The sequence below is a fragment of the Spodoptera frugiperda genome, chromosome 12, assembly GCF_023101765.2.
Source record: "Spodoptera frugiperda isolate SF20-4 chromosome 12, AGI-APGP_CSIRO_Sfru_2.0, whole genome shotgun sequence".
Classification (NCBI taxonomy): Eukaryota; Metazoa; Arthropoda; class Insecta; order Lepidoptera; family Noctuidae; genus Spodoptera; species Spodoptera frugiperda.
Genome location: NC_064223.1, coordinates 2,765,409 through 2,787,676, shown reverse-complemented (window position 1 = coordinate 2,787,676; position 22,268 = coordinate 2,765,409). Strand labels below are relative to the sequence as shown.

Genomic DNA, 22,268 nt, shown 5'->3' with positions numbered 1-22,268 from the left:
ACCTTATTCATGTTAATGACGGAGACACAATATTGTCTTCATTATCATTTCAATATTGTACTTTTAGTTACGTTTTAATCATAATGATTATTGAATATATTCATTTTTATTTTATGTGTTTTGTTTTATTTTTATTTCTGTGTACGTGACTTTAATTTATGTTATCATTTATTATTGCTTTTTAAGGAAGTCAAGCAACATTATTGGCATTATTCACAGCTTTTCGTAATTAACTATTACAGCACATTTATGTACTTATTATTTATTTTAATACGTTTCGGACAAAATGAAAGAGAATATCTCGAATCAGGCTACAAAAAGATCAAAACTCAATTCGCTTGATTCTCCTGGTATTCTTCAACAGAAATATAAGTCATAGTAATCATAGTACAAGGTAAGTTCAACGCTTCAACCCCGCCACAAATAGGTAAATGTTACAAAAGCAATGAATGTGCAAAATTGTCTTCGCGAAATAGGTGCCTGTCCTTCGTCCATTCTAATAAATCATTGATACCGACTTCCAGACTGGCAAGATTCCCAACGTTCCCTGAACTTAGGTATCACACGGCCGTCTCCTGGCTCCACTACTCTTGAAGACGTGTTGGACTCACTCTTGGGGTTGCCGTCACAGCCGGCGAGGATACCAACGCCTCAGCCCAGCCCTAGGAAGGCTTCAAGTCCCTATTATTTGATGGGTGGCAAGGTATATGCACTTTTTTACTGATTACTAATAAATCAGGATTAATTCAAAGATACACACTACATTTTACTGGTAGACGCAAAATTAAATACATTGTCTATATTAATGATGAATGGACTTGTACAAATAAAACGCGATATTAAAATTCCTTTGAGAAAATTGACACTGGTAGAATACCCAAAATAGTCCTACCAGTCCTAAATAACCGTCCTCAGAGTCCTCGGTACGAACAACTGGCCAGTAGCGGGCATAGCAGCGCCTCCCCCGCCTCGCGGTTCCTGGGCACCCCCAGCGAAGGGCACAGCTCTATCACGGACAGCCCCGAACACGACCGACCAGGTAGGAACGATATGTAAGTCTGAGCCGTTCCAATTTTTCTATTACATTATCACTCCTTCACAAAATACTAGGTCCATATTAGTTTCACACTAAGCACAAGTACTCAACTGTTTATGCTCATTATTATAAATATCTATCTGTTACGCTATCTGCCGGATTTACCAGGTATCCAGTCTAGTGTCTAGGCGTATTGTGTAAATGGTTATCTTTCCATCTCACCTTGTTGTTTAATGACTAGGCAGCATGATATGTCCTCCGCGGCATGGTTGTTATTTTGATTTTCCGGTGTTATTTACACGTTGGTTCTGAGTCTTACTAGATATCTCGATGTTAAACCACTAGCATAAGGAAGATGGCTTCAAATTGAATAAAAATAAAGTTGATGTGTTTTACAATTTCAGGCAAGGATACAGTTGATAATCTTGGCACCATGCAAGAGACGAGACGGCCGCGTTCGGTGCAAGGTGAGCACTCTCGAAGGAGAAGTGAGCCCTTTGCCCAAACCAGTGTGTCTCTCGACCGGCGTACCAGCCTCGATGCCGCAGCCTTACGCCCTACCGATGCTCACTTAACTCACCATGATTCCAGAGCTTCCCTGGCTTCTTTGCAGACTGAAAATAGTACTGACGAAGCTTTCGTCAAGTGTAAATATCCAAAATGTCCATCTCGCGCCCCATACCCCGATGCCAAACGACATTACAAGACTTGCCATAATTGCACCACGATGTATTGCTCAAAGGAATGCCGCAGGGCACATTGGGAAAAACATAGAAAAGTTTGTTTACATACTCGTGCGAGCACTCTGTGCAGACAAATTATATCAGCAGCCAAGGAAGACGCCGACGCTTTGCATCAAATTAGCACCATAGCTCACAAAGGCTACCTAGCCCTCGGAAGAGGTGTTGTTAAAGTATTCTTTACAAGTCCAGAAGCAGCGGAAAAGTTCACCACGCACGGCTTCCAGTATCTAAGTGAACCAGAATTTATGAAGTGGACGTCTCTTCAGCCGAATGAAATGGGTGTAGAATTATACACTGAAGTAGTCAAACTTTGTAAAGCTTACAATCCTGAGACGAGAGTAATTTTATATGTGGCTGTGTGTATTATCAGTGAAGTGCCGACAAAAGGTGCCGTCAAATGGGAAAGGCAGATGGTTTCGAGATGTGCCAAATTACGTCTCAGTAAAACGGTTACCGCCGCCATACAAGAACAAAATAGAAGGCGACATAGAAGAGACAGCAAGTCCACGCCAGAAGATAGAGAAACCCTCATACTGACTTCTAAATTAAGTAACGCGGGGGAGAAAAATGCAGCAACAGCGCACAAGTTTAGACAAATATGTTTCCAAAACATATCGAAAGAGCTCGAAAGTAGAGGAGTGAATTTGAAAAAGCATTTTCCTGAGGTCTACTCGAGATTAGGGGCGTACGTGGACGGTACGAGTGATAGGTTTATACCGATGACCATTTATCCGAAAGATGTGACAAGCGGGAAGTCATTCATGTGTGTGATCATGCCGGACAGTGAAGTAGAGAGCGTAACACCTGTAGATGGTAAAGTAACAACAGTAGACGTAGGCGTAGACCGGTCACGACACCAGCTGTCTACTCCCATGTGAGAGTGTCGTATAAAACGTAGGTCGTTACAATATGCCGCTATTAAAGGCAGGTAACATACCTGGTATCTACCGACAATGGTAGCAATGAAAAAGACATTATGGTTATTGGTGATGATGTATTTCCCAGTACCAGTTCTTCTTAAATATTATTTAAATTTTAATCTCCGAATATGAATCTCGTGTGTGAAATGAAAGTAATGTTAATGTGCCCTTAAAATTGTATTATGATTATTATTTTAGATAAATATATGATGCTACGTGCTAATTTATAAATAACGCGTCTTAAAACTGCGCATGGTTTTTCAATATAAATAAATACCTAAGTAAGTACTTGAATTAATTGTGGCAAGATGTTGAAATATGTCTTACAAGTCAGAAGCAAAAAAAGCTATTTAAGACGCGTGTAAAATAAAGTTTTACTAACTTTGTACAAAATATTAAGAGATTTAAAAGAGTAATGTATCTGCTGGCTTGTAGAAAATGGTATCAGAAAATTTTGTAGGAGTAGGTAACTATGGATTTTTTGAACAAAGTTAGTTGAAACTATATCCCCAAATATAACAAATATGGCATGTCCCGAGCAGTGCTTATATTAATTATACATATTATATTATTCCATATTTACCTCTTGTTACTTTCCCGTTACTAAATGTGCACTTATGTTAGATAAATATTAATTTAAGAAAAATATAAGACGTTGTGACGTGTGTTATAAAAGTACATTTTTATTCTAAGGATTTAGAGATTGTTTCTACAATTTTGACAATAGTTTAAATTATAAAATTATATTTATTGCAAAGCCTTTATTGGCACAGAGGGGTGTATTTAAGATTTTTTTAAAAAGAGATGGAGTATGCTTTTTATTATTCAGAAAAAAAGTGTTTTTTATACAAAACGTAAGCTTATAATGCATGCGAGCGACTAGTGAGAATTAATAACAAATAAAATAAAACAATTCTAGTATTTTGTCTTTAGATAGATGATTCAATTAAGATTTTTTTAATGGAAAATTTACACGTTTAGGTATTTTTAGCAAAATATTTTTGTTGTGTACGAGTCTAATTGTTTTGAATAACAAAATGGCTCACACTTTTAAAGTGATGTGACGTATTTATTGGAAGAGATTATACAACAGTTCATCTATCTCTTTCTTACATACCTAGTATCTTCAATAGAACAAAAGTACCAAGTGTGTATTGTCTACGTCACATCACAAGTAGAGTTTTACTCATCGACTGGAACGAGAGCGGACAGTGTGGATATGCAAGTGTCAAATATTGCTAACCCTTTACATTCCATTAAACCATTCAAAGGCACAAATATAAATAATATTGTAATTTAAAAAGAAATATGGTGCCAATATAAAACGAGAAAACATGCTTGAACAGTAAAAATATAACTTTTAAGTGTTAAACATCTCAATATATGTACTTCCAAATATAAAAAGAAGCTAAAGAAGTGAGTATTTCTGATAAAGTATGGAGGACCTGAGAGAAATTCCGTTGTTTTTGGTAAAGGAAAATACACCTAATCACATAACGCAATACGTTTCAATATTGCAAAGAATGTAAATCATGTTTTTACATAAAATCATGAATAAATAAAAATGTATCTTATTCGTAATGAAAAACGACTGAATTTCCCTCAGATGCGGCGCTGGTAACAAATAAACTTCCAAAACGGGCATTCTCTGTGGTGACTAAGCTGTAATAATGTGTAATTATTTAATATTGTTGTTATGTGATAAAAAAAGACAAGATGTGTTTAATGTTTATCGATTCTGTCTCATTTTGCGATCAAATAGATTTTCTCCTGAAAAAAACGCAAACTTTAAACTACGGCTGAAAAAATCGTTAAGTTACTGGACAAATGGACATAACATCAATCCTAATTTACTAACTACCAGTTTCAATAACTGATCTCAATGAACTAAAATCGATCTTAATCTAAAGAATTTGGATTGAGATCGGCAGTAAGACTGTCATCGGTCTCAGTAAACTTCGAGATTAAGTTTGATCGCAAAACGAGGCAACCCTTAGTAATAAAAACCTATAAATGTTGTGTTGTCTGCATCTAAACCCAAACTGTCGATATATAAATGCCTCATCCATCATCCCTTTTATATTTAAGTAGTTCTTGTACGCGTTTCTCGCAGTTGATGAAAATCAGTAGGTGTATCAACCTTTCCAATAATCAGTATATACCTAGGGTACCTTTCCGTGGTTCCTTCAAAATTCGGGCAACATAAATATGTATTTTTTATATCATCAATACCTAAGACTACTTATGTGTTGAAAAAAACATATTTTATTACTATACTAAATCTAAAAAAAGGCCCACGATGATGCGATTAAAAAATTAATGTCTTGACCTACCTATGTATGTAAACTAACGCTCATTAACGTTTTTCTATAATTCTATATTTAAATTATAATTTAGACAATTTTAAAACTTATCTACTATACTACCTACTTGTAAACGCCTATAAAGATTTTCATACATTATTATATTCATAATGTTGCCATATCAATTGTTTTTCATAGTCTGGAATCCAGATGTTTTATCTAGTTGTCCCTTATGTATTTCAAATAAACGGCCCAGCTATTAAAAGTTGTTTTATTTCATTTATATTATACTGAAGTAACGAACTGTCTCTCCCAACATTAATAATATCTAAAAGCCTTCCTAAACAAGCACGTAACAGGGCACAAACATAGAATTTGGTACCCGATACCATATTTTGTGAATATTCATATCACAACTTATTAGCAAGTTGTAACATAAGGATCTGTATAGATATGTAGTTCCCATGACACGGGTCCCATAATATGAGAGAAGATCACATACAAGCTATTCCAATTACGAACTCTACATACCTATGAATCTAAATATGGTCATATTTAGTTACTTATCTATTTACTTTCTACTAGAATTTCAATGTAAGAATTCTTTTTAACATTAAGTTAAAACATACCTAATAATGAAAATTATATTCCATAAAAGTTTACGGATACATATTTCATATGTTTCACAATTAATACACTTTCAAATCATTCAATGATTCAATCTAAATAAACAAAACTATTAAAATAATTTATTTTAAAAATCCTAATTTTAGAATGATTTAAATTTGGCGCGCTTCGATTGGCGCCACTTCAATAGATAATTAATGTGGCATGAAATTCTCGACATTCTAACTAAGTTATCTAAATGCAAGTTATCCCACTATTATTTAATTAATTTGTTTTATATATTGTCTTTATGTACTTCTAATCACCTTCTGTAAGTTTAAATTACGTCTTAATTATTTTAAAACGTAAATAAATATTGTTTACTTATTTACACATCGGTCATGCTATCGAGAATATCATTGCGTCGTTGTTCACATTTCTGAACGAATAAAGTTTTTGACCTTTGACCGAGTGACATTATTATGACATTAACTGACATTTGAATTCGTGCAAAATACGGATACGGACGGCTAAAAAGTTGTGCTGTAATTTTGTAACGCTTCCAAGTGAATTATCGGGAATCAGTTGTGTTTTTTTGTTGTTAATTATTCGTAAGCATGGTGCCGTCAACTGTTGTTTACGTTGCGGCGGTGCCAATCTCAGTTATTGTGGCGCTGGGTTTGCTTCGCAAGTGGAGGTCCAGGAAATGGGCTAGCTGTGTGAGCAATACATGTTTGAGAGGGAAAACCTTCCTTATAACGGGAGCAAACAGTGGCATAGGGTATGAAACTGCCAAGTCCTTGGTTAGGAGGAAGGGGCGAGTGATATTCGCGTGCAGGGACATTGCTAAAGCCAAGGAGGCCATCGCTCTTATTCGCAAAGAACAACCACTTGGCGGGGAAATGGTGAGTGAAAGAAATAACATATTTTTTTATATTATTTTCTCCTTTGATTCAAATTGAATCTGTATTCTATTTTTATTAGCTGACATCATTTTAAAATAGTGCTGCAAAAAGTTCCGCGACTAGTGATATAAATCATGAATGTGTAAATTATTGTTATTTATACAATATTTTTTTATTGTTATACAATAATTTTTCCAAGCACTTGTTTGTAATCTCTTGAGATTAGATGATCAAGTGTGCAGATGAAATGTTTGTTGATAACTTGTTGCATCATTCAAAATGATAAGATTTCAATGAAAATGTTGTTTGTGGTAAAGTTGCTATGTAGTAGTAGTTTTGTGTGTAGAAATGAATATAAAATACATACCTAGAAATATGCTTAATATTATTTTATAAGGTGAGGCAGACATAGACCTCTCCCGTGTCCTACAAATTCTTCAAGCCACTCAAACTGAGTGCTCTACATCCCAAAATGCACCTTATGTAATTAAATGTACAGAATATAATTCAATATTCATTAGTACAATTTTTCATCTGAGTTATTGTTGTAAATATTGATGAAAATTTATTTTGTCATTAAGAATAAGTTAATGTGATAAGAAAATGAAGTCACTAATTCCAAAAACCAAAAAAAATAATAATAACAATAATTTGGTAAAATAACTCACTAAAATAGGTTTTTAAACTAACAAGTACTTATCTCAACTATCTGCTATAATTATTTATATGAGTGGTACCTAAATTGTAGAGAGGCAATGTATTAAGTTGTTGGCATTCCAACAGGTTATCAATACTTGTTTATTATAAACTTGTCAATTAATAAGATGATATTATTTGATTCATACAATAGTAAACATTACTTAACTTCTCAGTTTATGTTGTTGTGTTGGTTCTGTATCAGGACTGGGCTGAAATAATTTTTTAAACCAATCTCAACCCAAAATCTAAACATTAAGATTGATTTTTGACCTTGAATTGTATTGTATTGTAGAGATTTTGATCTTGATCAAGATAGGTTAATAATTTTGCCTGTTATAATTGCATTTGAATGTAACTATTACGTCAAAGAATTGCACAGTAAACATGTATTTTATAAGGTGTTATGTGTTTTTGTATATGTATGATAAAACCTGGTTAGTAATTGAAAGACTTGGTAATAAAATTCTGTTTGTAGGCATTAAGAAGGCCAACTAGTTACTAATAAAAATAAACCATTGCTACCTAATAGTTTAGTTATAATGTTTCATTAATATTAAAGATATAATTATAGTAATAAATAACAACAATTTAAAAATACACTGCACTTATTTATTTATACTAATATTCAAAACAGAAGAGGTTGTTTTTTTGTTTAAATGTGCTAATCTCTGGAATTACTGGTCCGATTTGAATAATTATTTTTGTATTGAATAGTGCATTTATTGAGGAAGGCTATAAGCCATAAAACATCACGTTATGATCAGTAGGAGCAGAACAGTGGGTGAACAAATATATAAGATGACGTAATATTATTTAATGTTAGTTTTTGATAAAAAGATAATGTACCTATATGTGTTTAAATCTTTGTCTAATCTAAATGTTAATTAGTTTTATAAATTCATAACTACAAAACATATAATATAATACATATGTACTGGCCTTTTTCGTGTTAATTATCTATTACTTTATTTATTTTCTTGTTTTGCCTGTAATATTTCAGACACAATGGTGCAAATAAACTGTTTTCCTTTCTTTCTTTCATATTATAGTTATAAATTATATTTCTTTTTCAGATTCCCATGCAGCTAGACCTATCATCATTTGAGTCCATAGAAAAGTTTGTAGAAATTGTAAAGGCAGGGTTCCACAAGATTGATGTACTTATCAACAATGCTGGCGTTGTAGTACCTTTGAACCAGGACCTTAAAACTAAGGAGGGATTCGAAATACACTTTGGTGTGAATCATCTGGGCCACTTCTATCTTACCAACTTATTAATGGACCTTTTAAAGAGAGCTACACCAAGCAGGTATGTTGCAACCTCATTAATATAAACTAGGCTGTTCTTTTTAACACCTTTCCCTTTTCTATTTGTTCAAATAATTCTCTTGTTGAAGTAGGTTTTTTTTTTTTTTTTTTTTGAGGGTGGAAAATCATCCAATGACTTCTCCCGCCTTGGGCGAGGCGAGAGGGAGTGTCAGACTCTTACTGACTAAAAACCACCCCGTTCCTACTCCTGCCCGTCGAGCCGGAGCCCCGGTAAACCCGCTAGGTAGTCCGCAGCTCCGGATTAGGCATCAGCCCTACTGGGCCCCATCTGTGGTGGTCTGATGGCTCTTTGAGGCGCGCGCAGAACGCGACGCGCCGCACGCACGGGTCTGGTTCTGGTCGGGCGGCGAGCTACCCTTGCTCACCGTCCGCAGACCCGCACTTACGGTGGCCGGAGATCGTCGCGCGATCCCCGACGCCCGGAGTGTCTCTCGCGACGGCTGGGGCGTGAGGAGGTTCGTTCTCTAACGCGCCCCGCCTCCTCCTTAGCTAGCATGACTGCTTCGCAGAAGGAGGAGACGGCATCCCAGTCCCCCTCGCTCCGCACCATAGCTTGTATCAGTGCCGGACGCGAGAAGGCGCCGTCGACGACCACATCCCTGAGGACACGGCGGTGCTTAGCCCACGCAGGGCAGACCGCAAGCGTATGTTCCACCGTGTCCTCCGGGCGGTCTTCGCAGTGATGACACCCGGGCGTATTCCTCCCGCCCAATCAGAAACAGGAACTTACCGAAGCTTCCATGTCCGGTAAGCACCTGCGTCAGGCGGTAGGTGAGGACGCCGTGGCGCCTCTCTAGCCACTCCTCAAAGAGGGGACTTACCGTTGCAATGACAGCGAGCCCATTGTTGAAGTAGGTAGCTTCTAGTTTTCATGTTGTGTAATCTGTTAGTGATATAGTACATTGATTATATAAATAACAACTATTTAGTTCTAAAAAATAATCACCTAATTAGCTCCCTAATCTATGAATTCCTATAACAGTTTTATTAGATAATAAATCTGTTTATTATCTACATAGTTTTACACATAATTATAGTAATCACTAAAATATAACTTTTGAAAACTATATGATAACAACTATATCAATCATAGTGACAGTCATTACTTTCAATATACACCTAATAAGATTATTAATAGTTACTATCAATTACCTGACTAGTATATAGCAACGTTCTTTTAACATGAAATGGAATAAGATTAGAATTGTTTATTATCTCACTCTTCCAATACATTTACTGGCACTCAGAGCCATTTAATGCTTACTTAAACTATTTCTTAGTAACGATTTGGTCCGAAAACAATTGCTAAGGACTAGGTAAGGTAACTATTACATGATTCTGAGTACGGAAGTTAGAACTCTTTTCGCGATAACAACTGAATGAGCATCGATTTTTCCCCCAATTACCTTCTTCCTAATCTTCCCAATCCCCGATTTCCCAACAACCCTTAAATTCCTAACCCCCAAAAGACAACACACTTGTAACGCCCCTGGTGTTTCGGGTGTCCATGGGTGGGGGCGATTTCTTATCATCAATACCATCAGGTGACCTGTCTGTTCGTTAACCGGCTTATACCATAAAAAAGATAAAATTAAAACAGTTTCCTATTTTGTTTGCGCTACAATATAATTCAGTTCATGATTTTAAACACAAGTGCTTTCACATGTTTATTGACGCTTTCCGCTACAATATCTCCTGCGTATTTGGCGGTTCTCCTTGGATTTAGCTGCCATAATCGTAATTAGGTCAGGGATAGTTATGAAACGCACGTGTAACGTGTAGCTGCTCTATTGACTCGTTTACATTTGAATGCGTAACCCTAATCGACTAATAGGAGTTAGGTAATAGTTAGAACATAAGCTGTATTTATTTATTTTATACTTTATTGCACACATACATAAAATACGTTTACATTGTAATTAATAGTAATTTGAGAACAATGGGCAGTCTTATCACACACGGCAATTTCTTCCAGACAACCTTTGGATGGATTTTTTTTTTTTAAATGAACTTGGAATGGGTAGCGTGTGTACCATAATGCAAAAGGGGGAAAATATAAACACTATAAGAGAGAGAGAAAAAAAAGAAATTCAACTGACAATAAAATTTACAAAGTACATTTAAATGTACCTACTATAATAATATGAGAAATAAACATAATACTATGTAATAAATAAATAAATATTGTGTAATAAATATATAAATGCAATGTGATATATTTATGATGCATTTATGCTTTGTCCAAAGCAATAAAGGTTATCACTACATAGTAATAAAACAAAGTCGCTTTCTCTGTCCCTATGTCCCTTTGTATGCTTAAAATCTTTAAAACTTCGCAACCGATTTCGATGCGATAGAGTGATTCAAGAGGAAGGTTTATATGTATACATGCATAATATATCACCATTGCACCCATGCGAAGCTGAGGCGGGTCGCTAGTAAACTATAAGTTATTTAATAATTTTGTTGTATATTCAATCTGTATCCGTATTATTCTATAAATAATTATAATCAATGAATTAATTATTGATTATAAGTCGAACACGCGTGCATTTAATTTGCATTAGTGTGGATTGATGCACTTTGAACGTCATTATGTTTAATTTAAATGTATTTACTGCACTGGCGTCATATTAACATCGTAGGTATATTATAATAGTATCTAGACAAGTCTATGTTAGAATAGGTAGGTACCTAGGCAATTATCTTTGTGAATGTGAATCGATCCGGAAAATTTAAGCTTTGTTGTTCTTCTTATGAATAATACAGGTTTAATATGATATTAATCTGCCAGTCCAACGAAGCGGTGAAACGGAAAAAAATAACTAATAGGATTTTAAAAAGTCTCCTCTTTCGTGGTCAGATTTTGGGCAATCTTATTGGTTAATATTTCTCAGTTTCTCCGCTCCAGTGGAGAGGCAGCCCTATACCTATACGTGTTGTATTTTATCAATCAACGTATAAACGACAGAGGCACCAGAAGCCCTCTAGATAGCCCACAATACTCGGTTTTGATAATAAATAAACAAACACGTACTCTCGTCTGGTCAGGGTTATAATAAAATATTTTGTTCAGAAGTCCAACTTGATATTCAGTCTAAGAATCATTCAACTGCTGAGAAAAGCGTTTATTACAATTTGGCAATGTAAATATAAATATAGGATTCAGAATAAGTCTACTTGCCTACTAATTTATTATTACCTGCATGACTAATAGACCGTAAGCCAGGTAACAATGATTTTTGGCACTACCTTTGACTCAGTTGAGAACTTGTATAGGTACCTTTTGATTAAGATAATCGTATCATGGAGCCTTCGACTCACAAGGCTCTTACGTCTAATACACCTTTCTCATTCACTATTCAATTGAGAGGAATTGGTCTTGAAAATCTTGCTGACTTACGGTATATAACATATTGCCTAAACAAATGGGAGCAGAGGTCAAAATGTCAGTAAACATACGTTTGATAAGACCGGGTAGATAATCTTATCATCATCACTGTTGTTTCATGTTTCTACGTGAAAATTATCATAATAAAAAATTCATACGTAATTACAATTAATTGAAATTAAATAGATAGGTAACACAAAAAAAAAAACATTTTCATATCTATTAAATTACATAAATTTTATTGTAATTACGTATTTTTTTATTGTGATAATTTGTACCTAGATACCAGGGGCTTTAATCTGCTATTACAATTGTGTCAGAATGGTCGATCATTGAGCAATGCAAGAGGGAAGGAGCTATACAACCTACATAGCTCCGTCCCTCCCGCACCAAAAAATGGTTGACCATTCTGACACAATTGTAATAGCAGACTAAGGCCCCTGTAGTACTGTAGATATGAAACTGTTCTTTTTTGTGTTTTGAACGAAAACGAATCGAGAGCGCGTTAATTGTTATGATTAGCCGGCGCGAATGAACCAACCAATCAGAGCGCCGAACGCGGTCTCGTTAAACGTAAAACATACTCGTACTAAGCCCTCCGAAATACAAATTCGGATTGACTACTTGTCCTTCTGATTCAACTACTTTCAGACAGTAGTTGGGTGGCCCCAGTATAGGTATAAACAACAGCCCAACAGATGCGCATGAGTTTATATCTTTAAAACTTTCATAGTAGCTGCTCGGGAATACATAAATAAAATAAATAACTGTGACTGAAGTCAATGAACTACTGCGTCAGTTACAAGCTCTTTACGTAAATGAAATCCGTCTGTTTTAGTCCTAATTTGTATCTAAATAATTTTTTACTCAACTGCGCCAGAAGAAGGGTTGTTTGATATATTTTGATAACTATTAGCTATCTAATAGTTAACATGTACCTATGTAAATAATAATTATTCAAATATATTATCTACTTATGATCAACTTCCTTTTTTAAGTTACTAAACGAGTTACGTTTATGTTTATATTTAAATTACATACATTTACCTAACCATGACATGTAAATTCGTTGTTAAAGTCGTAATTAAAGAATTATATCATTTTAATGTTCATAATTTGAATATTTAAGTACTTGATACCTGAACGTGTAAATTGTGTAACATAAAAAAAAACTTAAATAAAACATATTTTTTAAAAAGGGATCCGCCTTCCTATTTTCTTATCCGTTTTATATATTCTCTCTCTCTCCATTTTATAAGTCAGGTGACTTATAAAATCTATGCCTTACTATACCTTATACGCTGTAACAAGGTGCGGCTGACAGATGCCAGTATGACGTTGACGTCTCTATTTAGGGATGGACATTAGAAAAATCTTTCTTTATCGCTATCGATACTCGCAGCATACATTTAATTCTCTTTAATTTTTTTATTAAATGTGTGTGTTATTTAGTTGTGCAGTCTAACTACGTGTATATACTTGTCAAAATAAATATTTTATGACCGAGCCCTGATGTGTTTCAGAGTTTCAGTTTTACAGAACCGTAAAGAAAACAAGGATATATTAGTTTGTATATGTTAGAGTAAGTACCACCACGCATTATCAATGGCGCCGGAAATGTCTAGAAAAATGCCTACTACATATTTCTGCTCAGATAATGTCACTGTGGTTTGGGCAGAGAGAGCCGCGTCTACCTACCGATTACCCACATAATTAAAGGTTTTTTAAGAATGATAATTGAACGACGCACGATTTTCGTTTTTTATTCTAAAAAAACATCGACTACCTATCCATCGTAGCCGTACATCCCATCACTAAACACGACTATGGCTTTACGTTATACGCATAACACTTTACTTTATTTTTCATTTCATTAGATTTTAATTAAATACTAGAACATTCCGGTTGGTTTTAATTTAATTAACTACGCTTCCGAATGATTTAACATAATACGAATGTGATACAGCTAAAATATTAAGGCGTAATTTTTAAATCGCAGCAACTTTCAAGAGTGATACGAAACGTTACTGAATCTGTCAGCCGCACCTTGTTAGAGCGCATAAGGTATAATATACCTAAAACCTTCTCCTAAGTCTGAAAAAAATACTATGCAGAAAACCGTATGAAAATCGGTTCAGCCAAACGCGAGATAATCGGGCACAAACATACATACATACATGTCAAACGAAGAACCTCCTTTTTTGAAGTCGGTTAAAAATATTCTCTATTCAGCCCCATTCTGTCTTTACCTCTATCTATGCCCCACTAAAACTAAAACATATTAGTTTACTAAACGAGGCCACATTAAAAGTAAATCATGTTAGACTGAATTTACATTGCATTAGGTAGAACTTTTTTATTTTTAAAAGATCATAAGGAAATCGTACGATTACAAATATGTTTTACAAATATTTTAATTACCTATGTCGCTATGTCATTAAATCGAAAATGTATATAGATAATGTTTTGCTAACTAATTATGAACTTGACCTTCTGAGTATAATCTTATCAATGCCGTCCACCTTGCGTGTACATATAATGTTTATATACTGTTTCGCCCAACAACAGAATAATTTATATAGGTAGGTATATGCAACGTCACGTCTTTTATCCCCGAAGTGGTAGGCAGAGGTGCCAGTACGGTGCGTAATGCCAGTTATGCCCGGTTTACATTATTCCAGTCCAGCGATCCAGTCCAGTACTGGATTGCTTACTGGACTGGATATCTTTCGTCTACATTATTCCAGTTATTTAGAAGCCGTTGAAGTGAGACCACTACAGTGACAATGATTTCAAGAAGAGATCAGTTTCGAAAATGTTTTAAACGTGCTCAATCACTCTAACTAAAAAAAAGGAACGGATTTGGGTGAGAAATTGGATCAGCGAAAAAGATCAAAAAGGAGGGTCAGTAATGCTTTTGCAACAACTGAAGGTAGAAGATCCCAATGAATATAGACTGGCACTGAGAATGATAGCAGAAAACTTTAAAGAACTGTTATCATTAGTATCTATTAATATCCAGCGTAAGAATACGTTGTTCAGAGATGCTATACCCGCAAAAATAAAATTAGAAGTCACTCTTTCTTTTTTAACTACTGGAGATAGTTACAGAAGCCTCAGTCGTATGTTTCGATTGCCAAAACTTCTGATAACTTCTTCACCATTGTTAAATCCTTTTTCTTCGCAAAAAAGTCCGCAAAAACAACCAACACGTGTGTACTTCGTCAGCACTGGAATGGCACTGGATTGGCACTGGATTGGTCGTCTACATTATTCCAGTTGCACTGGATTGATCGCACTGGACCGAAAAGTAGACCGCGAATCCAGTTACTGGACTGGAATGCTTACTGGATTCAGTTCATTCCAGTGCCGGTTTACATTTTTCCAGTAAGCAATCCAGTAGGGTGAGCGTTTTGCCATATGCTGGCAACAATTCCAGACTTCGTGCTAGTAGCACAATTTTTTTCGAAAAATCTCATAATACTTTGCCCGACCCGGGAATCGAACCAGTGGCCCCTTGTCCGGCAATCGCCCTTGCGGCCACTCGACCAACGAGGACGTCAGGTATAATAATAATAGGTTTAGTGTATACGATTATTTATATCCATTACAGAATAGTAGTCGTGTCTTCGACGCTGCATGAGCGCGGAAATATCAACTTTGACGACCTCAACATAAGGAAGGAAATTGAACAAGCAAAGAAGAAGGGAGGCAGTTCTCGCCACAACCCTGGCTACAGCAACTCCAAGTTGATGAACGCTTACTTCGCGAGGGCGCTGGCGTGCAACTTGAGGAACACTGGCATTGATGTCAACCTGGTCTGCCCTGGATTCTGCGCTACCAATCTGTTTAGGTAAGCTTTGAAACGATACACTTCTCATAATTTGGAAAATTTTAATTATCATTATCAAAAAGCTTTAAACAGAGAGGAGAGGAAGGAGGGTAGGGAGGCCTTTGCCCTGCAGTGGGACAATCATGGCTGAAATCTAAATCTAATTATCATAAGTTTTGTTTGTAAATCCGTATTTGTTCGAAAATAATGCAGTGATAATGTTATGCAGAAATTATACTGCTTTCCATAATATTGAAATAGCACCAAAACTTAATACATTGTTCATAAATACTTACTTTTACATTTTTCAGGTATTCAATAAAGTGGTACCACTACATATTTATGGCGCCTATATTGATTGCTTTCATGAAGACTGCTAAACAAGTAAGTATTCTTTAAGTAAAATAACTTATTAATACATCGCATATTCCATTAGCTAGATGCCAACACGTTTTCTGTAGAAAAACTTATAACACCCCTCTTTTGCGTCGGGGGTTAAAAAGGATCTATTTCGTACAAAAAATACTATTTAATTAAGCATAATTTATGGCCCGAGGTCAAAGAGCCATCAGACCACCACGGATGGGTCCCAATAGAACTGATGCTGGATACGGTGCCACAGAAGACTTAACAGGTTGCCGAGTTCCGGCTCGAAGCAGGAGTAGAAACGGGGTGATTTTTTAGCCAGTAAGAGTCTGACACTTGCTCGCGCCTAACCCAAAACGCGAGGAGTCATTCGATGATGTTCCCCCTTTAACAAAAGCGTGGTTTATACGTTGTGTGTATGAATAAAATCAATGTTATTTTATTCTTCCAGGGTTCAGAAACAGTAGTCTTCTGCGCCACAGACCACAGCATCGAAGGTAAAACGGGTAAGTTCTACCGCGACTGTGCTGAGTACAATTCTAAGTACAACTTCGACAAGGACGTAGAGACCAAGTTATGGAACGTCAGCGAGGAGTTGGTGAAGGCTAGGAAACCTCTATGAACGTAATATGAGGAAGGCTTAGTTGTTTAGTTGTCTGTACTCCGTTCAAAATAACTTTAGACACAGTGCCGGCGTAAGGGCCACTGATACCCCGGGCGAAAATATTGTGGCGCCCACTTGAGGGAAGCAATATCAATGTATGCCCCTCAGAATTTGTCGCCCTGGGTCATCGGCCCATCACGACCCCCCCTAACGCCGGCACTGTTTAGACATAAGAAAACCTTCTTTACCATCCGTTCAACCGAATTTCACCTTTTTGCCGTCCGATTTTAACCTTTATTGCGTTTGGAAAATGACAAATGGCTGCGGTATATAGTTGGTTTTGTAATTACGTTCTATAATGCCATGAAATCGATTGTACAGGCTGTAAAAAAGGTTTTAAATGTCTAATGTTAACGCGAATAGAGTACAGTAATGTTAATATGCAGTTATACGACGCGTTATATAAATGGTGGTATCACGCTCTCTCTCTGTGACTAAATTAACTCGAAACATGTGGTTTGGAATAATGGTATTGCATATTTTCTTACTTGAGATTATAGTTTTAAAACTCGGAAGACACAAAACATTACCGAGGATAATAACTAATTTAATTATGCGATATCCAAACCCAATTATAATGACGGTAGTCTTACAGGAGTTTATCACAATCATTATATTCTTAACCTATGGAGTTTCTTGCTCGTTCTTCTCTATAGAAATCTACACTTTGGAACGAGTAAATAGCTTCACTAGAGGACTGACCGACAGATAGACATTTTGTTTTCTTTATATTGTAATATTTGCTTTGGCGTTCAAAACTGCCTTACTGGTCTATTTGAAATAAATAATTTTCACTTTGACTTTGACCATTTTGTACAAAAATGCGTCTGTTCCGATCCACGCCAGTATAAATTCAGCCTTACGTCACGGAGCGTGGATGCCAAATAGAAGACTGTCTAGTCCGAACGATCTGAGCCAAAATAAAAAAAAAAACGCTATCACGCGTCGTGTAACAGCACCTTAATATTTTATGCAAATCTGCGTTTTGTTCATGTTCCATGTAAAGAAAAAAAATCGAATAATTATTGTCTTGTAAAAATTAAACGATATTATAAGTCATTGACCTTTCGTACTTGGTATACTGTGATGACTTTGAACGAACGTCTCTTCACATTACTTGATTATTTTCAATACCAAAATTATACTATAAATTGGTAATATTACCATACAATCGCTTAAAGACTTATTGTATCGTTTATGTTAAGAACAGAAACAAAACGCCGGTTTCATTTTGCCAAATTATTATTTGTTGTTATCATATCATAATAAATAAACTTTTACGTATGTACACCTACTTCCATTAAATATGGTTTTATGAGTTACTTAAATATGTTTTAGATTATTATAGTCTGTCATATGCATAGGCGTAACTAAAATCATCCTGAAAACAAAATTTTCAAACTTTACTTACCTTTTATTAGCTACTCCCGCTACTCGGCTCCTATTGGTCATAGCGCGATGTTTTATAGCTCATAGCCTACCTCGATAAATGCCCTATCTAACTCAAAAATAATTATTCAAATCGGACCAGTATATCCGGAGACTAACTCGTTCAAACAAATGAACAAAATCTTCAGCTTTACATATTAGTGTAGATAGATTATAAAATTTCAATCAAAACCTTTCATATCAGTGAGTACAATCAACTAGAACTTTCTAGAAGTAATACGAGATAAGCAATAGAGATTAATTTATAGATATTTTAATGCCCATGTGCCATTAATGTTCTAGGATAGATAGACCAGTGTATCTAGACCCCTGTTACGCCTATGTTACGTTGGAAATGGCAGCGTTTGTTATATAGGTTGTTGGTACTGTAAAGCATAATATCTAGGTTTATATAATCTCACTTAGTTGGATATTGTCGTTGTTTAAACTATATGTTAGATATATTTCTTCTGTAGGTTAGAAACTTTCTAGAAAATGTGGATAGATGTAATATATTTATTATAATATATTTTAAAATGGGTTTTTGTTGTTTTATTTATTTTGTGTTATAGTCATTTATATATTTCTTCTTATTGAAGTATAAGAAATTTCATAAAGCGAAAGAGGTATGTCAGATTCGTAGCAATTGGCGTGCACGGCACGCCAATAGTCTCTGCCCACTCCCATAGGAGACAGGCGTGAGGTTACATATTTATGTAAGAAAATCCATTTTCCGCATTGGCACAATACTGGATTCTCTATAGTGAATTATTTTGTTATTATCATTTCTTATTTAAGTGCCGTAAATCCTCTACCTACCCCTTCGGGGATAAAAGGCGTGACGATATTTTTATTTTCATTAAATAGTTGGATTGGATAAGGAACCATAATAAACCATTTGTATATTTTCAAACCCTTTATTTAATAGGTACCATGACTGTAAAATATCAAGCTTTCAATCAACATTTACGTTTTGTGAACAAATCTCAATGTTTAGGTACAAATCACCCAATTCTATGTGCAATAAAATGGTTAAACGAAGCTCCCTTTAACAATCTATCTAAAATTTAAATTTCATTTAACAATACAAACAAACAAGAGTCACGCTTCTAAATATAATTAATTAACTTACTTAAATTAAGCATTTTTCTAACTCTAGCAATTTTACAAGGGCCAGGAAAAAGTACTATGGAATAATAGAATTAAAAAAGTACTTACATTTCTTCAGGCTAATATGCTAGCAACGATCTGTACCCTTAGTACAAGTTTGCTTTACGTTTAAAGTAATAGAAATGAGAGCGCGTTCGGTGCTCTGATTGGCTGGCTCGAATAAACCAACCAATCAGAGCGCCGAACACGCTCTCGTTTCGATTACTTTAAACGTAAAATAAACTTGTAGTAAGGGTACTGAGCTATGTATGTCAATATGAAAAACTTGTTTTTTAACTAATTTCATAAAAACGGAAAGCGGTGTCATTTTTTTGCTACGAATTTAATAATGAACTGAACAGGGAGCCATTAATTTAAAAATGTAAGGACTTAGCTATACACAAATATCACGTCAACAACACTCATTGAGGTAGACACTCAAGACGGCAAAATATCAACCAGGTATTACTTACGCCAATTAATCTACCAAGTACATAAAAATATATAATATTAATAACTATCTATCAATACAAAACGTGCAACGATATTAAATATATACTCTAGCTTCTATTACATTATGTATTTATTTTAAATTATCTATTGTAGTAGCGACTGCAAGCACCCTTACAAACAGACATGTTCAAGACACTGTACCAGTATTCCTTACATTGATAACGACAACATTCAATCGCAAAGTCCCAAATTTCTTTAAAGGTTAATAGATTTCTAACCCTATCCTTTTGTAATAAGGTTACAAATCTATTAATCTGACTTAACGATCGAAGTTTCTCGTATTAACTGTCGATACTTTTATCCCAGAAAGCATGAGCATTACATTCTTAAATCAAATACGTTTATGTATTCATACTGAAAGGTACCATATATGTATGTAGACAGAGTTCAAATTGCCGTGTACATATGTTTATATAATCATCAGTCATTACTCATAATGCAAAACTCATGCTTATCTGCTAAATAATAAAGGTTACCCAACATACCTTACATACAGTATAATATCGGATCAAGACAATAGTAGTAACTTTACGGCTTAACAATATGGTAACCAGTAAGCTAGGCACTTAGTGAGAATCAGCATTACATCTACACAATAATGTAATACTATGATAATTACTTCTAATATAAATAGTTAAATACAATTCATACTAGAATGGAAACTACAATGTTATATTTGATACTGTTTTGTGTATCTACATCCAAATATTTCACTGTTTATTCGCATTTAATCAAGTTTAGTATTGATTTTTTTATGGTATAAGCCGGTAAACGATCAGACGGATCACCTGATGGTAAACAACACCACACCAGCTCGAAACACCAGAGGCATTTACAAGTGTATTGCTGGTTAGGAATTTAAGTGTTGTTTCGGAATCGAGGATTGGGAAGAGGGTAATTTCTAGTAACCTCACTCACATAACACAAGCGTTGTTTCTTTAGAATAGTTCTGTGGCATAGGGCAACTTTATAGTCATACAAAAAGTATCAAATACAGCAAGCAGGGTTACACCTTGGTCAACGATATCTTTAACTACAATATCTAAGTAAAATCAACACATGAGTGGAATACACGCTATATTACAATACAACCATTAAAACTGTCACAAAATATAGAAACACATTTCTATGATAAAACCACTCAATAGCCGTGATATCAGGCACAGATATTGTTAAAAGAAAAATGTCGCAAAAATTCCTGACTGCGATATGTATGTAGGTTTTAATTACAGTACCCTTAGTATGAGTTTGGTTTACGTTTAAAGTAATCGAAGCGCTCTGATTGGCCAGCGCGAATGAACGAACCAATCACAGCGCCGAACGCGTTCTCGTTTCGATTATGTACTTTAAACATTAAGCAAAGTCATACTAAGGGTACAAGACTAACTTAATGCTTAAAATTTTCTTCCAATAAGCGGAAATGTGAGTGCTATCTAAAGATTTTAATGTGTCCATCTATTTACAAGAATTACAAGAGAATATTTAAATAGCAATATCATTTACATTAGCAGTCAATATTCTCAAGAATTGTTAAGTTCTTTAGACTTGAAGTTAGGATTTCACTATAATATGATTAAAGACTGAATTGAATGACTTGATACCAGATTTAGTATAATCGAAGAACTTTTAAGAAATTCATCTAAAATCAGCACAGTATATAAAGATATACATATACATAGGTATATTAGGTATATATCACACAACACTAGGGGACGGCAACTACTTGGATTTTTAACACAAAGGTAAGATTAAACATTTATCTCTTCGAGAATCTAATGCACGGTTTCTAGTGTATCGTAAGCGGTAGATTTGCCTTCGTCACTTATAATACATCGGCAATCAAAGAGTTCAAACAAAATAAAGAGGATTTTAAAACAGTTAAACTACACCAACGATACTTAAAGGCGTAACTTTGAATATTTTTAAGAATTTTCAAATAAATATCTACATTACGCACATATTTTACAAAGTTACTATAATCAATCAGTACCCTTAGTACGAGTTAGCTTTACGTTGAACAAAAATGAAACATAAGCGCATTCGGCGCTCCGATTGGTCGGCGCGAATAAACCAACCAATCAGTATCCTTAGTTTGCTTTACGTTTTAGGTTATCGAAACGAGAACGCATTCGGTGCTCTTATTGGACTGCTTGTATAAAGCAATCAAAATGCCGAACGCACTCTCGTTTCGATTATATTACTTTAAACGTAAACCAAACTTGTACTAAGGGCTTTCGTTTCGTTTGTTTCAAACTGGTATTAAGGGCACTGATCGCAGGGTCATCGACCGCGTAACCTTTGACTACAATTTCGTAGCTTTATTTCATGTAAACTCACTACCAAAAACTATACCAATTAAGTTGGCAGCTGCCTCAATAATAGAG

The 22,268-nt window shown here is 35.1% G+C and overlaps 2 protein-coding genes across 7 annotated transcripts in view; both read left to right on the top strand.

The window, feature by feature from the left end:
- The window catches only part of LOC118263020 (serine/arginine repetitive matrix protein 2), a 124,125-nt gene extending 118,858 nt beyond the window's left edge, over positions 1-5,267 (top strand). For 5 of the 6 annotated variants that reach the window (XM_035574758.2, XM_035574754.2, XM_035574753.2 and 2 more), the window contains 3 exons: positions 525-703; positions 916-1,039; positions 1,441-5,267. In XM_035574758.2, coding sequence (XP_035430651.1) covers positions 525-703; positions 916-1,039; positions 1,441-2,657 — 1,520 coding nt within the window. In that variant the 3' untranslated portion in view covers positions 2,658-5,267. The remainder of the gene's footprint in view (positions 1-524; positions 704-915; positions 1,040-1,440) is intronic. The other variant, XM_035574759.2, reaches the window with a different exon arrangement.
- Positions 5,268-6,098: 831 nt separating this feature from the next.
- Positions 6,099-18,763, top strand: LOC118262993 (retinol dehydrogenase 14-like). Its single transcript, XM_050697570.1, has 5 exons — positions 6,099-6,513; positions 8,286-8,521; positions 15,546-15,785; positions 16,076-16,148; positions 16,582-18,763. Exons 1-5 carry the CDS (start codon positions 6,226-6,228, stop codon positions 16,750-16,752), a joined length of 1,008 nt encoding a protein of 335 aa, XP_050553527.1. The 5' UTR covers positions 6,099-6,225; the 3' UTR covers positions 16,753-18,763.
- Positions 18,764-22,268: the final 3,505 nt, after the last annotated feature.